This window comes from Lissotriton helveticus, chromosome 8 (assembly GCF_964261635.1).
Source record: "Lissotriton helveticus chromosome 8, aLisHel1.1, whole genome shotgun sequence".
Lineage (NCBI taxonomy): Eukaryota > Metazoa > Chordata > Amphibia > Caudata > Salamandridae > Lissotriton > Lissotriton helveticus.
In genome coordinates, this window is record NC_136069.1 from 944,159,342 (window position 1) to 944,184,034 (window position 24,693).

Below are 24,693 nucleotides of genomic sequence, written 5' to 3' on the forward strand. Positions count from 1 at the left end.
AATGGGAAGACCATAAATGGCAGGAACTTAAGAAGGCTTGTTCGACTAAAAACTCGGAAGTTATTTTGGGACACCTACAAATGGGAAGGAGGTGGGTGTGCGGACAGCCCCCAAAACAACGTGCCCCAAAACACATGGATTGAGTATTTTAAGTCCCAATATGCTAATAAAGTAGATACTCATACTGAGGCGGCCTTTGTTTTTAAATTTTACGATGTAGTTTCTAGCTTGGCGGATGTTGATAATGCATTAAACTCAGTAGTTGAGGGGAGAGCCCCAGGTATGGATTGTATACATGCAGACCTATTTCTTAACGATAAAGTAAGATGGCGATTATACATTGTCCATCTATCAAATGCCATAGCTCAAGGGATGGCTGTCCCCCACTCATGGAAGGGAGCAGAAATTGTGCCTGTTTTTAAAAAGGGGGATAATTCGCTAGCAGGCAACTATAGACCTATTAGCTTGATCGATTCCATCCAAAAAATAATGGGTCGCCTAGTCTTGGGGAGGATAAAAGACTGGATGGACGAAGGGAACATCTTGAGTCCACTGCAGGCCGGTTTCTGTTCCAGGACTAGCACGATAGATCAAGTCTTTCGTTTTGTAATCCTGTACTGGCGAACAGTGGACCTTGAGAAAGGGGTTCTCTATGCGGTGTTCATTGACTTGAGGGCGGCTTTCGATCTAGTCCCGCGCCGCAAACTATGGCGAGTCTTGGAATGGCCCCGGAATTGTTGACCTTGATCGTCCGCTTGCATGAGGACAACTATGCAAGGGTCAGGTGGTGCAAGCAGGGCGAGGTTACGGATGCCTTCCCGGTCGAGCGGGGGGTGAGGCAGGGTTGCGTTATGGCACCTACCCTGTTCTCGCTCTTCGTGAATGGGGCGGCAGACTACCTCTCCCTGGTCCCTACTGACGCCCCTATGATGGCTGGTAATCGCGTCCCGATCCTTATGGTTCGAGGCATGTGGGCTGCTAAATTCATATCTGTAGCATAGATCGCCGCCTAGTGTTGGGTCCGGATGATTGCACATTGTTGTCCTGGAAGAGTCTTCGAAGTATCACGAGATAGGTGGCTCCTCCCCTGGACTACAGTGCGCATGGGCATCGACTCCATCTCCAGATTGTTTTTTTCCGCCATTGGGTTCGGATGTGATTTCCACGTCTCCTGTTCGGAATCGTGATAGAACTTTTTCAAGGCCAAAAGGCCTTCTTTGCACCGTCGGTATTGTTCGCGTTCGGTCCCGTCTATCTTCCAGCTCGTTGAGTCGGATATCCGGGGGGTCGTGTGACTCTTCGGTGATCGGGGCCTAGTCGACGCAGCAAGACTTCAACGGCATGGAGCGGAGTCCGTTCAAAAAATGTCCCGTGTGTGGATCCAAGTACCCACACATTGACGTCCATCCTGTGTGCAACAAGTGCCTATCGCTGGACCACGACGAGGCCAACTGTATGGCCTGTTCAAGATTTAGATCGAAGAAGACGATCAAGCTTCGGCGCGTGGCGCGCCTTGAGGCCCAGCGATCGGCTCCGGCACCGGTGGACATCTTTGACGACCCAGAAGCAGACGAGCAAGTGCGTCACCTGCAGATTTCCCCTACCCCGGTGGAGGTCGAGTCCGACGACGGAGCGGACATCCACAGTCGAGACATTGAGGAACTCGTCGAGAAGGTAGGGGACGACGACGAAGCATATGGGGCCATGGAAGATAGCTCGGAGGAAGAGCTATGCCCCGTTCGTACTCTTACTATGGCTCAGGTCACGGGATCGCCACGCGGCCTTACCCAAGACCTTGCACCTCGATCCACGGCCCCGCCTTCCGGCCCGGCTACGGACACCTCCGCGGAGCCGCCATTACTGAAATCGAAACTGAAACCCTCGGTATCGATGAAAACAAAGATGGCCGACACGCCATCGAAACCGAAGACGTCTGCTCCGGTACCGACGCCGTCGTCTTCAGGGGCCTCCAAACCGATGCCAGCTAGTGATCAGGCAAAGGTGTCGAAGGTGGTTAAGGAGCCAAGCTCGAAAAAGCCCGTCGAGCCGGTGTCGTCCAAAGGAGCCAAGCCAACGTCCAAGAAGGCTGTCGAGCCTACATCGGGACAATCTGTCGCGCCGAAGACCAAGGGGCACGTGGACGCAAAGTCTGTGAAAGGCGCCGAAGCAAAGTCTGGGGTCGTTACTCCTAAAGGGAAACCCGTCGATCCGAAGCCGTCGGCATCGACGTCTGCAGCTGTGGTCGGTGATCGTGGCGCAACGGTCAAGGGTGCTCCTGCACCTCGAACATCCACGCTCGGGTCTTCCCCTGGGGGCGGACCAAGAACATCGGTCGGAACGACGAAACCGTCCGCTTCCTTTACGAAGCAGGTCTCGGACTCCCTCAAGCGCCTTAAAGACAAGGCTTTGGCGTCGGAACCGAAGACTCCTTCAGCACCGAAGCCGGCATTCATGCCAAAGACCACGTCGGCACCGCTCATCTACACGTTGCCGCCTAAGGTGGCGCCGAAGGCCTTTGCACCGCGGTCGGTGCCCAAGGACACTGTGTCAACGTCCACTCACACGGCTGGGACTGTGGGTCTTCGACACCCTTTGGTTGAAGAACGGTCGGAGCATTTCATCGATGCCGACACCGGGAAACTCACGCTATACAAGAGGAAGATTACTTCAGAACCTTTGCAGTCGTTTACCATTCCTCTGAAACGTAAGAAGCCTGCAGCAGAAACACCAGTTCTGGTGGAACAGATTCTTCCTCAGCATGGAAGGAGTGCAACACCCTCTCCCACATACTCAGATGGAGATGGAGGGGAGCATGATGAGTACAATTTTCCTGCTCATACAGAGCCTGATGAGCAACAAGACTCATGGATGGACTCTGGTGATCAAGGGGACCAGCACACGGTCCAGGATCCTCAGGTTTATAACGTGAAGCCGTCTCCCACTGAGGACTCTGCGGCATTTAATGCCTTAATTGAAAGGGCAGCTACAAACCATAAGGTGGAGATACATGCTGACCCCGTAGAGGTGGACTTCCTTTTTGACACCTTCTCTACTGCTGAAAAAACTGTCAAGACTCTCCCAATGTTGAAAGGGGTCCTTAAGCATGCGGCAGACATTTTCAAGGAACCCACAAGATCTCTGGTTGTAAACCCACGCATTGAGAAGAAATACAGACCGGCACCTGGCGACCCCACTTACATAAGGGGCCAGTTGCCTTTGGACTCTTTGGTGGTCTCTAATGCCCGCAAGAGGGCAAACTCCCAAACGACGGGTGAAGCTCCTCCCCCAGACAAAGAGTCAAAAGTGCTGGAGGCATCTGGGAAGAGGGTAGCAGCTCAGGCGGCCAACATATGGCGCATCTCAAACACGCAAGCTCTGTTGGCCAGATACGATAGGGCACACTACGACAGCCTAGAGCAGCTGTTACAACACCTCCCAGACCAGTTTAAAGAGGGAGCTGAAATGCTTATCCAGGAGGGGAAGCTCATCTCCGACGCTGCTATAAAGTGTGCGCTAGATGTTGCGGACACAGCAGCGAGAGCGATCAACACTAGTGTGATGCTGAGACGTCAGGCATGGCTCCGCATCTCAGGATTCAAGCCAGAGATCCAAACTACTATCCTCAACCAACCCGTTAATCCAGACAGGTTGTTTGGCCCAGAGGTGGACACCACCCTAGAGAAGATCAAAAAAGATACCGAGACTGCCAAGTCCATGGGAGCTCTCGAATCACAACAATTTAAGGGAACACTTTTCGTCGCTCAGGCAATCGAGGTGTTAACAGAGGGCACATGTCGCAGCAGACGCCATTCAATAAAAGTGGTGCGCAATCCTCCTACAGCAAGCAGGGCAGAGGTGGATACAGAGGAAACAGTGCCAAGGGTAGAGGCAGAGGCAACAACAGTTCCCGTTCCTCTGCCGCCAACAAACAGTGACTCCCTGTCACTGCCCCCCACCATCCAACACCTGTCGGGGGGAGACTCCAACAGTTCCTGCCCGTCTGGAAATCCATCACCACAGACAGGTGGGTCAGAAAACTTATCCAGTTCGGCTATTGTTTAGAACTGACATCCACCCCACCACCCATGCCCCCAAAACACCGTCCTATGTCAGCAGAGCACTTGCACTTATTGCAGCAGGAGGTTCTGGTGATGCTGCAAAAAGGCGCGATAGAGCTCGTGCCAGTAGAGGAAGAAGGCACAGGGGTTTATTCCCTGTACTTCTTAAACCCAAAAAAGGACGGCTCACTCAGACCGATTCTAGACCTACGCCCCTTGAACCAGTACATTATTTCAGAACACTTCCACATGTTGACACTGCAGCAGATTCTTCCCCTGTTACAACAGGGAGACTTCCTCGCAACCTTGGACCTCAAGGATGCTTACTTCCACATACCACTCCACCCCTCCCACAGAAAGTACCTCAGGTTCACCATCCAAAACAGGCATTACCAGTTCAAGGTACTCCCCTTTGGAGTGACCACTGCTCCCAGAGTATTCACAAAATGTCTGGCGACAGTGGCGGCACACCTCCGGAGACAGAGTATACATGTCTACCCTTATCTGGACGACTGGCTCGTGCAGGCAAAGTCAGCCCAGCAGTGCGCCGCAGACATGTCCCACACCATTCACCTCCTTCACAGTCTAGGATTTACACTGAACTACCCAAAGTCGCACCTTCAGCCAGCCCATGTGCGGCAGTATTTAGGAGCGACGATCAATACTCTGGCTGCCACAGCTCAGCCAAACCCAGCGAGGATCGACATTATCCAGGCGCTGATCCAAAAGTTCAGACCACAACACTCACTCCCAGCGAGAGTGTTCATGCAGTTGATAGGCATGATGGCCTCCTGCATCTTCATAGTCCCGCACGCGGGACTCCATATGCGTCCGCTCCAAGAATGCCTAGCGCATCAGTGGACTCAGACTCAAGGACAGCTAAACGACCTAGTGTTGGTGACGGGTCGGGCATACAGCTCTCTGCATTGGTGGAATCCACACAACCTTTGCAAGGGCTGACCGTTCCAGGAGCCTGTGCCACAGATTACACGAACGACGGACGCATCTCTCCAGACATGGGGGGCTCATGTGCTCCACTATACAGTGCAGGGACTATGGACAACGCAACAAAGGAAGATGCACATCAACTACTTGGAGCTGATGGCGATCTTCATGGCACTCAAGTCCTTCAAGGTACATCTGTGCAACAAAGTCGTGTTGATCCGGACGGACAACATGACAGCCATGTACTACATTCAAAAGCAGGGAGGTACGCACTCTCCACAGTTGTCTCATCTGGCTCAGAGCATGTGGAAGTGGGCCATTCAGAGGAACATCTTCCTCATGGCGGAACACCTCCCGGGCACGGACAATCAGATGGCGGATCTGCTCAGCAGGTACAGCCACCAGATGCACGAGTGGGAGTTACATCAATCAGTACTCCGCCCGTACTTCCAGCAGTGGGGTCATCCAGAGATAGACCTGTTTGCCACGGAGGAAAACGCAAAATGCCAAAGCTTTGCCTCCAGGTTCCCTCACCCACTATCGCAGGGCAATGCGATATGGATGAACTGGTCAGGCAGATTTGCGTACGCTTTTCCCCCCCAGCGCCTCTAATTCCGCTGGTGGCAAGAAAGCTAAAGCAACACTCGCTGATGCTCATCCTAGTTGCTCCAACGTGGGCGCGACAACCGTGGTACACCACGTTCCTCGAACTCTCCGTGGTACCGCATCAAAGACTGCACCTCACACCCCGGCTCTTAACGCAGAACCGTGGCGACATTCAGCACCCGGATCCGCAGCAGCTCAATCTGGCGATCTGGCTCCTGAGGTCTTAGAGTTTGGCTACCTTGATTTGCCCCCTGAATGCATGGACATCATCCGGAAGGCAAGGAAACCCACTACCAGAGCTTGCTATGCAGCAAAATGGAAGCGGTTTGTCATCTACTGTACAGAGCACGCTATCAACCCGCTCGATGCATCCATTCCTAATATCATCTGCTATCTGTTGCATCTTTACAAATGCAATCTGGCATACGCTTCCATTCGGATACACTTATCCGCTATAGCAGCTTATCTACAAAACAGGCAGCATCTCTCTGTCTTCAGGGTGCCTGCCATTAAAGCATTCCTAGAAGGGCTAAAGCGGGTCATCCCTCCCAGGACCCCGCCAGCTCCTGTGTGGAACCTCAATGTGGTACTCACCAGATTGATGGGTCCCCCATTTGAACCTCTACATTCATGTGAGCTTCAGTTCCTCACATGGAAAGTGGCTTTTCTCATTGCCATAACGTCTCTAAGACGTGTTAGTGAGCTACAGGCGCTCACCATTCAAGAGCCATTTATACAAACTGCGCACTAACCCCAAATTTCTCCCTAAGGTGGTGTCGCAGTTTCATGTCAATCAAACAATCGAACTGCCCGCATTCTTTCCCAACCCAGAAACGGTAGCAGAAAGGATGCTCCATACGCTTGATGTCAAAAGAGCGCTTATGTACTGCATTGACAGAACACAACCTTTTAGAAAGACACAGCAACTCTTTGTTGCCTTCGCAGCCCAGCATAAAGGCAACCCCATTTCTAAAGCAGGAATAGCCAGGTGGGATCGTTAAGTGTATTCAGATTTGCTATCAGAAGGCTAAGCGCACCTTAACGGTCCCCCCCAAAGCACACTCCACACGCAAGTTGGGGGCCTCCATGGCATTCCTGGGTAACATTCCTTTGGAAGACATTTGCAGGGCAGCCACATGGTCTACACCACATACGTTTACCAAACATTACTGTGTAGATGTGCATTCCAAACAGCAGGCAGCTGTAGGACAGGCTGTTCTTAAAACACTTTTTCAAACTTCTGCAGCTGGCACGGGCAGCCGCCGTTAATGGAGGGACTGCTATGTATTCTATGCTACAGATATGAATTTAGCAGCCCACATGCCTCGAACTGAATATGCTACTTACCAGTATGCATCTGTTCTTGGCATGTAGGGCTGCTAACATTCATATCGCCCGCCCTCCTCCCCGGCGCCCGTAGCGGCTGCAGACTTTTCTTGCATTTCATCTCTAGCATGGCCATCACTTTCACTGTTCAACTCCATCTTTGCCACAATGGCTAAAAACAATCTGGGGATGGAGTCGATGCCCATGCGCACTGTAGTCCAGGGGAGGAGCCACCTATCTCGTGATACTTCTAAGACTCTTCCAGGACAACAATGTGCAATCATCCGGACCCAACACTAGGCGGCGATCTATGCTACAGATATGAATGTTAGCAACCCTACATGCCAAGAACAGATGCATACTGGTAAGTAGCATATTCATTCGCGGACGATACCTTGATAATATCAAAACCCCCAAGTGGTCTGCAACGGGCCCTCCAGCGCTTCACAGACTTTTGCCGGCTTCGTGGACTTGAAATAAATACAGCCAAAACAAAGTTTATGTTTCTTACTGAACATAAGTTTTCCAAGTCACTTAAGCCATTTAGTGGAAGCATATATATGAATAACTGCCCGCTAGAGCAGGTTGATGCTTTCACATATTTGGGGGTCAACCTTCAGAGAGATATGGGCTGGAACAGTCAAATAGACCTGACCAAATTAAGATACCAGCAGCAGTCAGGCTTTCTTCTCAAAAAGTTTAAAGTCCTCCCTTACGAAACCTATTAGGCCACTCCTTGAGATCTATGGGATGAAGGTGTTAGGTTTGGTCCTTTATGGAGCTGAACTATGGTGGTTTGAAAATCTGAAAGGTTTGACACTAGTAGAAAATGAATTTTTGCGTAAAGCCACTAGTGTCCCGAAAAGTACCCCCATAACACCCTTGTTCTGGGATCTTGGAAAAAGAGCTGTACAAGATCTGGCCACTCTGTGTCCATTATTATACTGGCGCAGATTATGGACAACCGAGGAGTTACATCATTATGCCCGGGGTCCCAAGGAAATCATCGAAAAGGATCACTTTCATAAAATCAGCTGGTTGAAGTCAATTAGATCCCTGCTGGGGAGAATGGGCATGAGTGAACTGTGGGATGACCCAACATCAGCAATATTCCCATCTAAGAAAGATATGAAGGCCTCATATTGGAAGTTGGTTACCTCAGAAAAATGTGCTAAAGGCCTTTCATCTCACCTTACAGGGCGATTTCTTGAATTTAAGACTTACCCAGCTCTAGAACCGTATTGGGACGCCATCTAGAAACCGTCTGATCGTAAACTCTACTTCCAATTCAGGGTTGGCACCCTCCCCACAAGGTCATTTACAGAAGAGTGGGCTGGGATCAGTGACGATAAATGCCCCAAATGCAGGGACAAACAAGAAACTATAAGCCATCTATTGTTCTTCTGTCTGCTGTATATTGCTCCGCAAGAAAAATTTGTAAAACCAATATGTCACCTAATTGGCTCCCGAAAGCATGAGGAGGCGCTAAGAATATTATGCACAGATCCCAGCCTCCCAATTGCTATAGCTATGGCAACGTTTTTGAAATGGATGTGGGTAATTCGATCGAAAATAATTTGATTATATTACGGATAGATTTAATTTGTATTAGGGCTTCCCTTACTATGATTAACTGAGTTATGAGATCTGATGTCTAGCTTTTGATCATTGTAATTACCACATCCCCCTTTTTAAATGAGTATTAGACTGATCTTAACAGTTGTATTTTTAAAGTTGTGTATTCGACATTAGTCTTGTGGAGTTTAATCTTTTCTTAATTATTTATGCAAAATGTATTTTTATAAGATTTTATATTCTGTCAAAAATGTTTATTATGTGATACTTTTATGACTTAATTGTCGAATAAAGATTATATAACGATATTGCTTTCGGACTTGAAAATAAACATTTTTAAAATTTAAAAAAATAAAACCTTTAACTTAGCTGAGAACTCTGGAGATGCCCTAAATAGAGAGTAGATGATACTTGTAAAGGACTATGCACCCTGGATTTAGTACATGACAGGACATCTGTAAAGTGAAGAGTTAAACATGCAAATAATCTTTCAAAAAAAATCTTTTTTTCAAAATAAACATTCTTTTTTAGTTTAAAATAGTGCTCTACTAACAGTTCCTCTTTCTTTAGGTTGGTCAAGAGTTGGAGGTTCGGCCTGGCATTGTTTCGAAGGACAGTGAGGGAAAACTCATGTGCAAGCCAATTTTCTCCAAAATTGTCTCCCTTTTTGCTGAGCATAATGATCTGCAATATGCTGCTCCAGGAGGCCTCATTGGTAAGAGTCAATGTCTATATAAATTAATTTCGCTTCCCCATCCTGAATAGTCTTTTTGGGAATTGGCATAGTAAGAGTTGTTCATACTCTTTTGAGGAAGGACGATGATGGTGCTGATGAATTAGGCATATGGTCTGGGTGCCGGAAATTGGGAGGTGTTTCTGCTAGCCCAAAGGGGAATGTTGCAAGATCTGAGTTCGTTATTGATTTGCCTTTCTAAGGAGAGTTTATGGTTGTGAGACTTTTTTTTGTGGTCCTTGGGAAGTCAGTGGGTACTGGGCAGTATCTTTCTTGGGTACTGGTGTGCACTACAGCTGATAATCATGTTAACTACCTTTGGGCGCTTGTCTCTCTAATACAGAGAGTGACCAGTTAGGACTTACGCAGGGTATGGCACAATAAATATAACTCCACATCAATGTCGAGTCATTGCTGTAACTTTAAAGAAGTTTCAAAATCTTGTACCTGGTAATTAAAACTAGTGATGAAAAATATTGTGCCTACATATGTATATTTACATAAAAACCACAATGCACGATTAAAGTGCAGTTATGGTTACAAATTAAAACCATTGAAATCTTCAAGTCTTAATTAGGGCTACAATCCATGAATCGCTCAACAGACATGCAAACCAAACTTGCCCACCAAATGGAATACTTTTGACCTTACCCTTAATGAATCGGATGCAATAATAAATGTAAATCTTCGTGCAGACGTTTCAACTTGCAAAGTGTGGCCAGCCCCTGCAATCCAGGGTCTTCGAATGTGCGCAGGGGGTTGGCCGCAGAGCTTTCATAAGGCAGTAGGCTGTTTCCTACACTCACCGCGAGTAGCATGGTCCTGTTCCAAATCTGCTTTCTGTGGGCAGCACCCACAAGCACAGTAAAAGTGCACTTAATACTCTTCCACCTTACCTTATTTTCAATCTGTACCACCGTTTCAGAGCTGTACTCCACCCTTATACTCGAAGTGCCTGTCACCCCAACATGGCATGCAAACCGTAAAGTGAAAATTCTCCCCCTCTGATGTCCCATTCACCACCAGAGTTGCTACCTTTCTTATTAAAAAATATTCTGCCCAGCCTTTATATTTTGCTGACTGTTCTCACATACTTTTAAATTTATTTCTTTGTGTTTGCTGTTTAAGGTCTGTTGGGGCGACTAGAGTTTTTTTTTTGAGTGGGATCCCTCCACATCCAAGGCAATAAACGAAAGGGAAGAGAGGGAACCCATTTACGTATATCGTTAATTGTCTCTCTATGCCTCCTGGTGAGGGGAAGGGAACAATTATTCCTATTGTTCAAAAAGACACCCACTCACTAGGGAGGAGCTCTCTAACTTGGCCTGGCACAGGCTATAAAGGACGGAAATGATGCAGCCAAATTCCCATTAATTGTGGTTTGGACACCACTGAATCCTTCAGGCGAGCCATTGGCACCAGTGTTACCATGCTTGGCTTCGGTTCCCCATATTTTTCAGAAAATATCCAGTCTTTCCTCTAGGACATGCCATTTGACGGGACTTTCCTGTTTGTGGACAAAGCAGATTACACTGTCTAGCGGTTCAAGGAGTGCAGGGCCTCTGCATGCTACTTGGGCTCATCATCGGCACCTCACCAGCTGCATCAGCTCTACCACCTCCTTCGCTGCTTTGACAGGAATGCCTCATGTGCCCAGCCAATCCAACCTCCACAAAGCATCCAGCAGTTTCGTGGTTGAGACTGTGATGACCACTGGCCCCGCGCTCAAGGCCAACGGGCAGCCCACTACTCCCCCATCCCTCCCACCCCACAGTCCCACCTACCAAACCCCTTTAGCATGCCCTTAACACAGCACATCCTTATGGTGGGAGGCAGGATTCAACAATTCTTGTCAGGTTTGCTGGCCGTAACATCAGACAGGTGGGTCCTACAGTTTGTTTGCAGGGATATCTGCCTTCGACCCTGGGGACTGGAGGGTGACTGACCTGCAGAAGGCATCATTTCCATATACCCGTCCTAAAGGACCATCAGCCCTACCTGTGTTTTGTAGTGGGCCAGGAAAATGTTCAGTTTGCTAAGCTCCTGTGTTCGAGGCATGTGGGCTGCTGAATTCATATCTGTGCATAGATCGCCGCCTAGTGTTGGGTCCGGATGATTGCACATTGTTGTCCTGGAAGAGTCTTCGAAGTATCACGAGATAGGTGGCTCCTCCCCTGGACTACAGTGCGCATGGGCATCCTCTCCATCCTCAGATTGTTTTTTTCCGCCATTGGGTTCGGATGTACTTTCCTTTACTCTAAGTTCGGAATCTAAATTAAACTTTCTAAAGGCCAAAAGGCCTTCGGTCTCGTCGGTATTGTTTCGAATCGGTGCCGACAGCTTTCTCCACAGTGTATTCAACTCGGACGTCGAATCGGGCCGCGGGTCTTCTCGACGCCAAAGGGACCAGACGTCGATGGAACGAAGTCCATTCAAAAGCTGCCCTCTTTGTAATTCGAAATACCCACATATAAACACCCTGTATGTAAAAAGTGTTTATCTCCAGAACATAATGAAACCGACTGCCTAGCCTGTGCCCAATTTCGATCCAAAAAGACACTTGGGACTCGAAGGGCCGCTAGGCTAATCATGCAGAAACCAGCGCCAGAGCCGGAAAATATCTTCGACAATGAAGACGATCTCGTCGAAGCCGAAGAATCGGATCAGCAGTCGGATCAAGATTCAGAGCATGACTCCAACTAATATATCGAAGAAGAAGACATCGTCGTGGTAGGAGACGACGAACAAGGGATCGAAGCCGTCTAAGATGACTCCAGTGACGAAACGGGGCCAACCGTGAGTACGACGTCCCAAACATACACTTCTATGGTTCCACAGGCTCAGGTCGAGGTATCGCCAGAAGGCCTTAGCCAAGATCTCGAAACCCATTCTATAGCCCCGCGATACAGCTCGGCTAAGAATATTAGAAAAGAGCCATCGGATCAACGTACTCCGAAATCGTTGATATCGAAACCGAAAGTTACGGAACCAAAAACAAAACTGAACCTTCTTCGGACCAAATTACGTCGATCCATCGGAGTCGATCCCGAAGAAGATCATCGACAATACGGTCTTTGGACCAAACTATGTCGATCCGTCGGAGTCGAACACAAGGGTCCTCGAGCCGAAGGCCAGCGCACCTATATCGACTCTAAAACAAAGGGACGTCGAACCGATAAGATCGGCGCAGACAACACAAAAAAGGGACTCGAACAGAAGAAGGTTGTCGAACCCAAACAGAGAGTCGGCAAACCCATGGCTGTGCAACGAAAAACCATCGAGCCGAAGAAAATCGACCCGAAGAAGGCCATCGAGCCGAGACCAAAAAGCATTGATCCAAAACCACAGGTTGCAAAGACGATACAAGGTCAAAAAGGTACTATCAACCCGACAAAAAACATCGAAACGATACAAACCTCGGCTCCGAAGAAACAGGCACAACCTAAAAAGACTGTTGTGACACCGAGGGATCTCGGACCAATCAAGTTTGGACTACCAACTTCCTCTAAAACAACGGCGGTCGACCCAAAAAGCGGTATCGAACCGAAACAACCAAAACCAAGGACATTGGCAAAAACGTCCAGAACTACTGAAGAGGAGATCTTATATCCAGACTCCTCATCAGAAGAACAGTCAAAACTTTACATTGACCCTAATTCTGGCCAAGTCACTCTCTACAAAAGAAAAATCAGGCCAGAAACTGATAAAGAGACTTATATCATCCCACTCAAAAAGAAAAGGGACTGTTCTACTTCACCTATTCTATTTGAGACTATTAAACCAACTAGGCCTGAACAGTACACATATACACCCACACACTCAGATGAAGAGGTGGATGATGAATATAATGAGGAATAGAATTACCCAGTAGACACTGACCAAGACAATCAAGGTCAACCATGGGTTGATCCAGTATATCCTGGTGACTCTCAACCCATTCCAGATACACCTGCATACCCTGCTAGGCCTTCTCCTACAGAGGATACAGCTGTTTTTAATGCACTAATAGAAAGGGCAGCCCTCCATCACAATGTAGAAATGCATGCAGACCCCATTGAGGAAGATTTCCTCTTTGACACCTTTGCCACATCAGAAAGATCTGTCAAAACACTACCTATGTTAAAAGGGGTACTTAAACACGCAGGTTACATATTTAAGGAAACTAGGGCACGGGTCATTAACCCCAGAATAGAGAGGAAATACAGGCCAGCACCAGTAGACCCCACATATATTAAGGGACAACTGCCTTTGGATTCTTTAGTGGTATCCAATGCACGAAAACGTGCAAACTCTCAAACAACTGGAGAAGCTCCACCTCCTGACAAAGAATCAAAGATCTTTGAGGTATCAGGGAAAAGGGTAGCTGCTCAAGCAGCTAACATATGGCGAATATCTAATACGCAAGCCCTGTTAGCTAGGTACGACAGGGCACACTATGACACCTTAGAGACACTTCTCCAGTATTTACCTGAACCTTACAAAGAACAGCCTGAAGACCTAGTACAGGAGGTAAAGTTAATAACTAACGCCTCCATTAAATGTGCCCTAGACGTGGCAGATACAGCGGCCAGATCTGTTAACACCAGTGTTATGCTCAGGAGACATGCGTGGCTTCGCATTTCGGGTTTCAAAAATGAAGTCCAGTCTACTTTATTAAACCAGCCAGTAAATCCTGACTATTTATTTGGTCCAGATGTAGATACAATACTGGACAAAATGAAAAAAGACACTGAGACGGCTAAGTCTATGGGAGCCTTACAGTCCCAACAACATAGAGGCTCCTTTCGTCGCTCCAATTACAGAGGTGCTGCAAGGAGTAACTCATCACAGCAGACCACAAACTATAAAGGGAATACGCAAACCACCTACAATAAAAACAATAGAGGTGGATACCGCGGCAATAACAACAAAGGCAGAGGACGAGGGAATAATACCACCAGATCCTCTACCAACACAAAACAGTGACTTATTAGCGCTACCCCCAGACCATACAACACCAGTCGGGGGACAATTACAGCAGTTCCTACCAGTCTGGCAAAACATCACTACAGACAAGTGGGTAAGGCAAATTATCCAAGATGGCTATTGCCTAGAGCTAACCTCCACACCACCCAACATACCACCAAGACACCGTCCTATGTCTGTAGAACACCTAAACTTATTGCAGCAAGAAGTCATCAGCATGCTGCAAAAAGGGGCCATAGAACTTGTACCATTAGAACATCAAGGTACAGGGGTATACTCACTATACTTCCTCATCCCCAAAAAGGACGGGTCTCTCAGACCAATATTGGACCTCATGCCCCTAAATCAATACATTTTATCAGAGCATTTTCATATGCTCACTCTACAACAAGTCTTACCACTGCTGCAACAAGGAGACTTCCTCACAAGACCTCAAAGACGCATACTTCCATATACCGATACATCCTGCTCACAGGAAATATCTCAGGTTCACAATACTAAATCAACATTACCAATTCAAAGTCCTTCCATTTGGTGTAACAACAGCCCCGAGGGTGTTCACAAAATGCCTAGCGACAGTTGCTGCACATTTAAGAAGACAACATATTCACGTCTATCCGTACCTGGATGACTGGCTAATACAAGCAAAGTCGGCCCAGCAATGTGCCAGCCACATGTCCCAAACCATTCGCCTCCTGCACAGTCTAGGCTTCACGTTGAACTACCAAAAATCTCACCTTCAGCCATCCCATGTACAGCAGTACCTGGGAGCAACAATAAATACTCTAGCAGCAAAAGCATACCCAAACACTGCAAGAATCAACAGTATGCAGCTGCTGATCCAAAAGTTCAAGCCTCAACACTCGCTCTCTGCCCGAGTGTTTATGCAACTCATAGGCATGATGGCTTCGTGCATCTTCATAGTCCCTCACGCAAGACTACACATGCGTCCGCTACAAGAGTGCTTAGCACGGCAGTGGAACCAGGCTCAAGGACAATTGAAAGACCTAGTGTTGGGTGACCAGTCGTGCATACAACTCTCTGCATTGGTGGAATCCACAAAACCTTTGCAAGGGACGACTGTTCCAAGAGCCTGTACCACAAATAGTGTTGACAACGGACGCATCCCTGATAGGATGGGGAGCCCATGTCCTTCAGTACACAGTGCAGGGCCTATGGACAACACAACAAAAGAAAATGCACATCAACTTGCTAGAGATGATGGCAATTTTTCTGTCAATGACAGCGTTCAAAGTACATTTATGCAACAAAACTGTGTTCATCCGGACGGACAACATGACAGCAATGTACTACATACAGAAACAGGGAGGAACACACTCTGCACAGCTATCACATCTAGCCCAAAGCATGTGGAAGTGGGCCATTCAAAGAAAAAAATTTCTCATGGCGGAACACCTCCCAGGCAAGGACAACCAGATAGCGGATCTGCTCAGCAGACACATCCAACAGATGCACGAGTGGGAGATTCATCCCTCAGTGCTACAACCATACTTCCAACAGTGGGGACAACCAGAGATAGACCTGTTCGCCACAAAAGAAATTGCAAAATGCCAGTACTTTGCTGCCAGTTTTTCACACCCGCAGTCGCAGGGCAATGCGATATGGATGAACTGGTCAGGCAAATTTGCGTACGCTTTTCCCCCAGCACCGCTAATACCGCTAGTGGCACGCAAACTACGCCAGCATTCACTGACACTAATCCTGGTTGCTCCAACATGGGCGAGGCAACCATGGTCCACAACTTTCCTAGAACTTTCTGTGGTGCCTCATCAAAGACTGCGGCTAACACTCACTCTTCTCACTCAGAGCCATGGAGACATACAGCACCCAGATCCGCAACAACTGAACCTTGCAATCTGGCTCCTGAAGTCTTAGAGTTTGGGTACCTAAACTTGCCTCCTGACTGTATGAACATTATCAAAGAGGCAAGAAAACCTACTACCAGAGCTTGTTACGCTGCAAAGTGGAAGCGTTTTGTCATTTACTGTAATAACAATGACATAAACCCACTAGATGCTTCAACGCAAAATATCATCTGCTATCTTTTGCACCTACATCGTTGCAATCTAGCTTATTCATCTATAAGAATACACTTAGCTGCCATTGCAGCTTATCTTCAAGACAGACCGCATCTTTCGCTGTTTAGAGTACCTGCAATTAAAGCATTCATGGAGGGACTCAAACGAATAATTCCCCCAAAACACCCACCTTCACCTGTCTGGAACCTAAACATCGTTTTAACCAGACTAATGGGACCACCATTTGAACCGTTGCATTCATGTGAATTACAATTCTAAGCAATTACTTCGCTTAGAAGAGTTAGCGAGCTGCAAGCCCTAACTATTCAAGAGCCATTCATCCAAATACATGCAAATAGGGTAGTTCTTAGAACAAACTCTAAATTTATGCCCAAAGTGGTATCCCATTTTCATATCAATCAGACAATAGAACTGCCAGTGTTCTTTCCAAATCCACAGTCAGTACCTCAAAGGGCTCTACACACACTAGATGTCGAGAGCTCTTCTGTACTACATTGATAGAACTAAGGATTTTAGAAAGACTAAACAGTTGTTTGTTGCCTTTTCACCACAACACAAAGGCAACCCCATTTCAAAATCTGGGTTAGCCAGATGGATAGTTAAGTGCATTCAAATATGTGATCTAAAAGCAAAACGCACTTAAACAGTTCCCCCAAGAGCGCATTCTACACGCAAACTAGGGGCATCCATGGCTTTCCTAGGAAACATTCCTCTAGAGGAAATATGTAGAGCAGCCAAATGGTCTACCATACATACTTTCACAATACACTATTGTGTAGATGTACATTCCAAACAGCAAGCGGCTGTAGGACAGGCTGTTCTAAAATCTCTGTTTCAGACTGCTGCAGCTGGCACAGGTAGCCACCACTAAGGGAGAGACTGCTATACATTCTATGCACAGATATGAATTCAGCAGCCCACATGCCTCGAACGGAATATGCTACTTACCAGTATGCATTCTGTTCTTGGCATGTAGGGCTGCTGACATTCATAACGCCCACCCTCCTCCCCGGTGCCTGTCGCAGCTGTAGCATTCATTCTTACTTTCTTGCATGGACATCTCTTACTGTACCATACTCCATCTCTGCCACAATGGCGAAAAACAATCTGAGGATGGAGAGGATGCCCATGCGCACTGTAGGCCAGGGGAGGAGCCACCTATCTCGTGATACTTCGAAGACTCTTCCATGACAACACTGTGCAATCATCCGGACCCACCACTAGGCGGCGATCTATGCACAGATATGAATGTCAGCAGCCCTACATGCCAAGAACAGATGCATACTGGTAAGTAGCATATTCCTTGGTCTCACCAGTGCACTGTGAGTGCTGAAAGTGATGGCAGTGGTGGCAGCTGACCTTCGGCGGTCATGGACAGTAGTCTTCCCCTATCGACACCTGGCTGTTGAAGGGGGGCTCACCTCAGTCAGTCATTTGCCACCTCCAGACTATGACAAACCACCTGTCATCTTTAGGGTACACTATCAACGTGCTGAAATCACACCTGACTCCTTCCCAGATGCTCCCCCTTCCCTGGAGTCATTCTGGACTGGACGCTTGTCTGTTTCGTGCCTTTACCCCGGGAAAGAAAGTCCATGACACTCCAGCTATGATCCCACTCTTTCAGTCTTTGTCCTGGATTTCTGTGTGGTTGACTCTGAAACTATTGGAACTAATGGCCTTCTGCATCCTCCTGGCAAATAACTCCAAGTGGAATATGCTGGCTGTGTAGTGGGATCTGAAGTCTCAGTGGGCCCAACATTAAGGGGACCTCTACAACCACGTTCAGATTTTGAAAGGAACTGCAAAAGATCTGCAGTGGTAGTTACTTTACAGTGATTGGGTCAGCGGCAGACCCCTCTCCTTCACCCAGAGTGGACAGTGGTTACCAATGCATTGGTTCTCGGTTGAGGGGGCAATCTGGGAGAGGTTGGGATCAGAGGCCTTATCAACCTTCTGAAGCTGAGGGCCATCCGCTTGGAATTCAAAGCATTCCTTCCAGGGTAGGCTGGTGCAGGTACTCACTGACGCCACCACTGCCTTGTAGTACTGCAACAAGGAGATCGGGTCATGGAACCTGTGTGAGGAGACCCTGCACCTCTGTAAAAGGTTGGACCGCCAACACATTTTCTCAGTGGTGAAGCACCTAGCAGGATCGTTGAATGCCAGGGCAGATGATCTCAGATGATGTCAGTCATTGGCACTCAGTGCATCATAAGTGGCAATTGGCCTCCAAGGTGGCGCAAGGCCTCTTCCGTGAGTGGTGAGAACCTTTGCTCGATCTTTTCTGCTTCACTGAGAGCACACAATGTCAGCACTTGCGCTCTTTGGGGTTTCCAAGGCGTCGTTTGCTCGAAGATGTGTTCCAACTCAAGTAGGACTCGTGTATGTCTTTTCACTGATACTACTCCTGCCCAAGTTCTCAAGAAGATCAGGACGACTGTGCTCAAGGTTTGGCCATGGAGAATATGGTATTCTGAACTCCTGGACTTGAGCATCTGCTGCTGGACTGGTTTCACACCGAACCTTTGCAATCTCAACTTTCATGCTTGGAGATTGAGGGGGGCGGGGAGGTAGTAATCGGGCCTGCTTCCTTAACCCTGCCCATCCACATGAAGTCATAGATATATTTTACAAGGTGCTGATTTTTTTTCCTTGCTTCAGAGAGCCATGGATTAGTAGATTTTCTTCCTTTGTCTTCGTTTTCCTCATTCAAAAACATTTTCAGTGGTGTTTTGTACACTACCACTGTCAAATTATTTGATTTAAACCAATTTGTATCAGAAAATTATCTGCACCCCTGGTGACTGGACCTCTAAAAGGAGATGTGCATGTTTTGAGCTCTGCGCCGTAAAGCATTTGAAGGATATATATATTCCTGCAGCAATGTGGTCAAAATCGCCAGAGCGCTCAGCAGCGGGTGCAGACTACGGGCCAAAATTCAATTTTGTACAAAGTTTTAGTCGCACAGACCAGTTCTCCTATTTTCAAAGATTTATTTTCACAACAGAGCCAGTCTGTCAACCGACGCGTTTCGGCCTGGCGGCCTTTGTCACGGTAGGGATACACTTCTGTATCATCTGTTAAATAGCATTTCCTGTTAAAAACGACCCCATTGCATTATGGGTGTTGTAGTTGTTTAAACATAATGTCTCAAACTGACAGAGAAACACAATTTTATGTTACATTTTCACGGGCTTGTGTATGACATGGGGAGACATCTGAATTTTAGACCACGTGTTATTTAACCACATGCATTTTTTATATGTAATTGAGTTCTGCTTTGATTAGTATCAATTAAAGCAAAATGAGAACTTTTCATACTGATTCAGTGTATGTATAGTACATCACATATCTAGTGTTGTTGCAGCATTAAATTATGGTATTGGATTAGTATCCATAGTCATCCCCACCATGTATATCGCACAATGCCTCTGAGTTTCTGTTCGAAGATCAGTCTATTTTGGTTGTTTGTTATGATTTTATATGTCCACATAGTTTCAGTTTTTGCTTCATAGGTGAGTGTACATTTCCTCGTCATTATTTAAACCTTTTGGAGTCTTTGTACGCATACGTATGATATATTTGGACTCCAATTGTCGCAGTTTCTTTTTCCTATCACCCAAACGTTCGTGGGGCATGATTGTATCCAGTCCGAAAAACTCCCATCTTCCTCCAATCATTCTCTTTACATTTTGCCAGTTGTTTGGCTGTGGCATAGTTGGTGTCCTTATTTTTCACAGCTCGAATATGTTCCAATATGCGTTTCTTTAGAATGCATGTGGTGCTTCCAATGTATCTTTTTCCACATGCACATTCGATTACATAAACCACAAATTGTGTTGTGCATGTGATTCTTTTAGTTATTCTTACAACTTTTCCTTCTGGATCGATTATCTGTTTTTTGTTGGTAGCAATTTTGCAGGCTTTGCAATTGGAGCATTTCCTGAATCCCATTTGTTGTTGTGTCGGCCATGTTTCTTTTACTGGGCTCTGGAAGTGACTTTGGACTATCTGGTCTTTCAAAGACCTCGCCTTTCTGTAGGTCACTAGTGGTCTCTTTCCCATGATTTTGCCAATGTCATTGTCCTATAATAAGTGCCAGTATATTTGGCCAATCCTTGTTACCTTGGTGCTTTCCTTACTATACGTTAGGATTAGTCTTGGCACACTGTTTTCATTTGCATCAGAAAGGTTACTTTCTTTTCCTTTTGTCCGTCGTGTCATGAGAATCTCATTGTGTGTTCTCTCATCTACCTTTCTTTTGCTTTTGTTCAAGATTCTCTGTTTGTATCCTCTATTTTTCAGTCTCCACGCACTGGCTTCTATTTCAGTATTTGCATCACATTCTTTCAAGCAATTTCTTTTAATCCTCAAGAACTCCCCATACGGGATGCTGTTGAGAAGTGTTTGTGGATGAAAACTATTTTGCATGTAGGATGCTGTTTGTAGCTGTTTTTTTGCGGTATAAGGTAGTCTGTATTTTCCCTTGATCGATATACACTGTAGTATCCAAGAAGTTTATCCTTGATTTACTTGTGTTGCATGTGAACGATAATCACACTTTGTTGCTGTTTAATTGGTCAAAATATTTCATCAAGTCTTCTCTCTTCCCGTCAAAGGTAATAAATAAATCGTCAATGTATCGTATCCATAATACAATTTTCTCTAGTTGTTGATGGTTTTCTGGGCCCCAGGCTATCTCCTTCTCCCACCAACCCATCATAAGGTTTGCAAAATTTGGGGAGAATGAAATGCCCATGGCAGTGCCACAGTGCTGATATAGCTGGTGGTCAAAAAGAAAGATGTTGTTAGTCAGACATGTTTTGATCATTGTTAACAACATTGTAGAATGTTGTAATTCTGACACCTTTCTTTGTCTTAAGAAATAAGCACATGCTTCCAATCCTATATTGTGATCTATTGATGTATATAAATATACTACATCGATCGTTGCCATTAAGTAGTTCTTATTCCACGTGATATTTGTTAATGTTCTCAGAAATTCTCCAGTGTCTTGTATGTATGAGCTTAAGTTCTTCACAATTGGCGCTAAGAAATCTACATATGTCGACATATTTTCGTAAAGAGAATCACATGACGAAACTATAGGTATGCCAGGAGGATTGATTAACGTTTTATGAATTTTAGGCAGGAAGTAAATTGTCGGTATCGTAGGGTATTCCTTGAAGAGATATGTTGCTTCATCCTCATTGATCAAATTCTGTTTGTTCCATTAGTCTAAGTTCTTTTTTTAATCAAAGATCAATTTATTGATTGGATTTGTGGATAATTTTTAATATTTTGTCTTGTCGCCTAGTTGGTTTAATGCCTCATTTATATAGTCTGTTGTGTTTTGAACGACTATATTCCTGCCTTTGTCGGCTGGTTTTATATTTATCAACGAATTTTCTCTTGGGCTTTTGATTGCTTCATTTTCTCTTCTTGATAAGTTTTTGTTATTTTTGGTATTGCGATTTTTTTCCACCCCCTCAAGTTCTTTCATGACCGCTTCCGAAAATAGATCAATTTTATTTCCAGGAGTTAATTGTGGGTAAAATCTCGATTTTGGCTTCAATCCACTTTTTACATACTGTGATGTTTCACTATTTAATTCGTCCAAGACTTGAGTAGCTGTATGGTCCTCTTCTTCCAGACCATGTGCCAGGTCAAAAATATTTTTTATATCTTCAATTTGTTCAATTGTTAATTCTGGGCTTTGTGTCATTTTCACCTCATTAGATCGTTCCGCCTCAGTCTGTTAAGTCTGTTTGCCTATATGTACTTTTGTCAGTTTTAATTTCCGTACATATTTATACATATCAATTTTTGTGTCCGTGTAACTAAAATGTCTTTCTGGACAAAAAGATAGTCCCTTATTTAAGAACGATTATTCTTCTTTAGATAGCACATAGTCTGAGACATTGACAATTAGATTTTGTTCATTAGCTTTATTTTCTGACCCAACTATTTCTTGAATGTTCGATTTCTCAGAGGATATTGTCTTTTTACGTTTGCTTCTTGTGGTTTTTCTAGTGCTGGGATAGACTTTATATTTCCTCTTCCACGTCCTCTGCCTCTTCCTTGTCCCCGATTCCTGGACAGGTTTTGATCCAGATTTACCATAAGCATTTCCTCTTAAAAAATTCAACTTTTTTCCGACATCTGTGCTGGTACTTGCCTCATTTTCACTGATATCGGACTCACTTGTTATCTCTCCTGTTTTTTGTGCTGGGTACTGGTGATAATTCTTTTTCAGTACATTGAAGCGCTTCGCAAATGTAAGGATTTTGCCATATTTATAATCATTTTCATCTCTTAAGAACTTTCTATGCTTTCGCTCCTGCACTTCGTCCTTATATTTTTCTAGGCGTATTTCCATTTCTTTTCTCAATTTAGTTGCCTCCTCCTTATTCATAGTTGTTGTTTTACTTTCAAGATCCTTGATTAAGCCAAGTGCTTCTTCCAAATCAATTTCTGCGTATTTTATTAATATTCTTAACATGTTTTTTGAGCATTCGTTATAATTTTGAGCCCATTTCTCCAGCATCGCTGTTTTTGTTTCCGGATGTGTCGGTATATATATATATTTTTGACCCTTTCAGGCATAGAGTGACGCATAAATTATGCTAAATAGAAGCATAGAACTCTGGGTAGTTCTCAAGTTAAGGTGGAAAGCAGCTAAAATATATATATACCGTGCGCTGTCATCTGCCCCCATGAGTAACATAGCTGGCGCAGAGTATTCCTGCATGCTGTTAAACACCAGATCGGCGTGCAGTCATGCGCAAGACATCTTTGAGCTCCTCGATACAGAGAAGCCACTCTGTTTAATGTTGACCGAGACCTGGTGGGGTGATTCCTCTAACCCTGACGTGGTGATGGCAATCCCGCCTGATTATAACATCTTCAGGAAGGATAGAGCCAAGGGAAGGGGCGGAGGGGTTGCACTGGTGGTGAAGAAGGGCACGATGTGCACCATCTTGCCTGCGGAGGACATCCGCGGCTCTGAATCACTTGCTTTTTTAATCACTCTAGCGCCGCACCAATCAGTCAAGGGACTATTAGTTTATCGACCTCCCGGCCCGCCTGGAACGTTCTTTGAAGACCTCGACTCTGTTTTGCTGGGACTTGCCCTTAGAGCAGAACACTGTATAGTAGCGGGGGACTTCAACTTTCGGATGGATGACCCGTCTGACCCCGCTGCTATTAAGCTCTCTGAGGCCATGACCCCGCTGGGTCTTATCCCTTATTTGCAGGGGCCGACTCATGTTAAGGGGCATACTCTAGACCAGGTCTTTTCTACATCTGCTCTTGTGGTGAAAGAGATTCTCCCGGTCCTGTGGTCTGATCACAGGCTTGCCAAATTTGCGATCAGTGGCATTGCCAGGTCGTCCATCTCTGCCCCACAGCAACAGGGACGAGCGTTCAGAGCGTTCAACAGAGTGACCCCGGAGATGTTGGCGCGGGCTGCCTTGGATCATCCTTGTCCTCTCTCCGGTGAGTTGGAGAGAGATTTGGAGTCCCTGCAAGCATGGCTTTCTGATAGGCTTAACGACCTTGCCCCGGTGTTGCCCCCCCGCGTGTCATCGAAGCGGGTTTCGGCCCCCTGGTTTACCACGGCACTGTGGGCTAAGCGGCAGCAGTGTAAGGTAGCCGAAAGGGCCTGGCGGGCACACTATGATAGCGTGGACAGGTTGGCCTACAAGGCAGTGGTCAAGGCTTACCACCGGGACATTCGCCTTGGAAAAAAAGCCTATCTTGCTGGGAGAATTGATGCGGCCTCCAACTCCTGTAAGGAGATCTTTACCATAGTCAGAGAATTTACTTCTCCTCGGACCATTACATCAGAAGAGGTGCCCTTAGAATCCTGGGCGGCGGACCTTGCTTGTTTTTTTACAAGCAAGATACAACTTATACAGGACTCTTTTCCATCTGGTGCACCTGCAAGGCCATTTAAATCTGAGGTTGATACGTTCCCTCTGGCCTCGCATGGTGCTACATTGGCGGTGTTTCCACCTTTGCCAGCCCCTGCCTCTTTAGTGCTTATGGGCAATTTGAAATCTGGGTCGCCACTTGACCCTTGCCCAGCCAAGCTCTTGGGTAAGATTGCGGAAGTGATCAATCCACTGGCGAACCCTCTTCTGAATCTTTCGTTGAGTCAGGGAGTGGTTCCGCCAGCCTGGAAGCAGGCAATGGTCATCCCGCTGCTTAAAAAACCGGGTCTTGACCCGAAGGTCCCAGCCAATTACAGGCCGATTTCTTTGTTGCCGGCTCTCGTAAAGATCTTGGAGAAACACGTTCAGTCGGTGCTCTCCAACTTTTTGGAGACCCACGAGATCCTGCATGACACCCAGTCCGGCTTTCGCTCAAATCGCAGCACCGAGACCGCGCTCCTTGAGGTTTCTGAAACCATCAAAGGGGT

At 46.4% G+C, this 24,693-nt stretch overlaps 1 protein-coding gene across 1 annotated transcript in view; it reads left to right on the plus strand.

Moving 5' to 3' along the window:
- Positions 1 to 24,693, plus strand: part of EIF2S3 (eukaryotic translation initiation factor 2 subunit gamma) — a 489,947-nt gene that overhangs the window by 268,781 nt on the left and 196,473 nt on the right. The window contains exon 9 of the mRNA XM_078657789.1: positions 9,081 to 9,225. Coding sequence (XP_078513915.1) covers positions 9,081 to 9,225 — 145 coding nt within the window. The remainder of the gene's footprint in view (positions 1 to 9,080; positions 9,226 to 24,693) is intronic.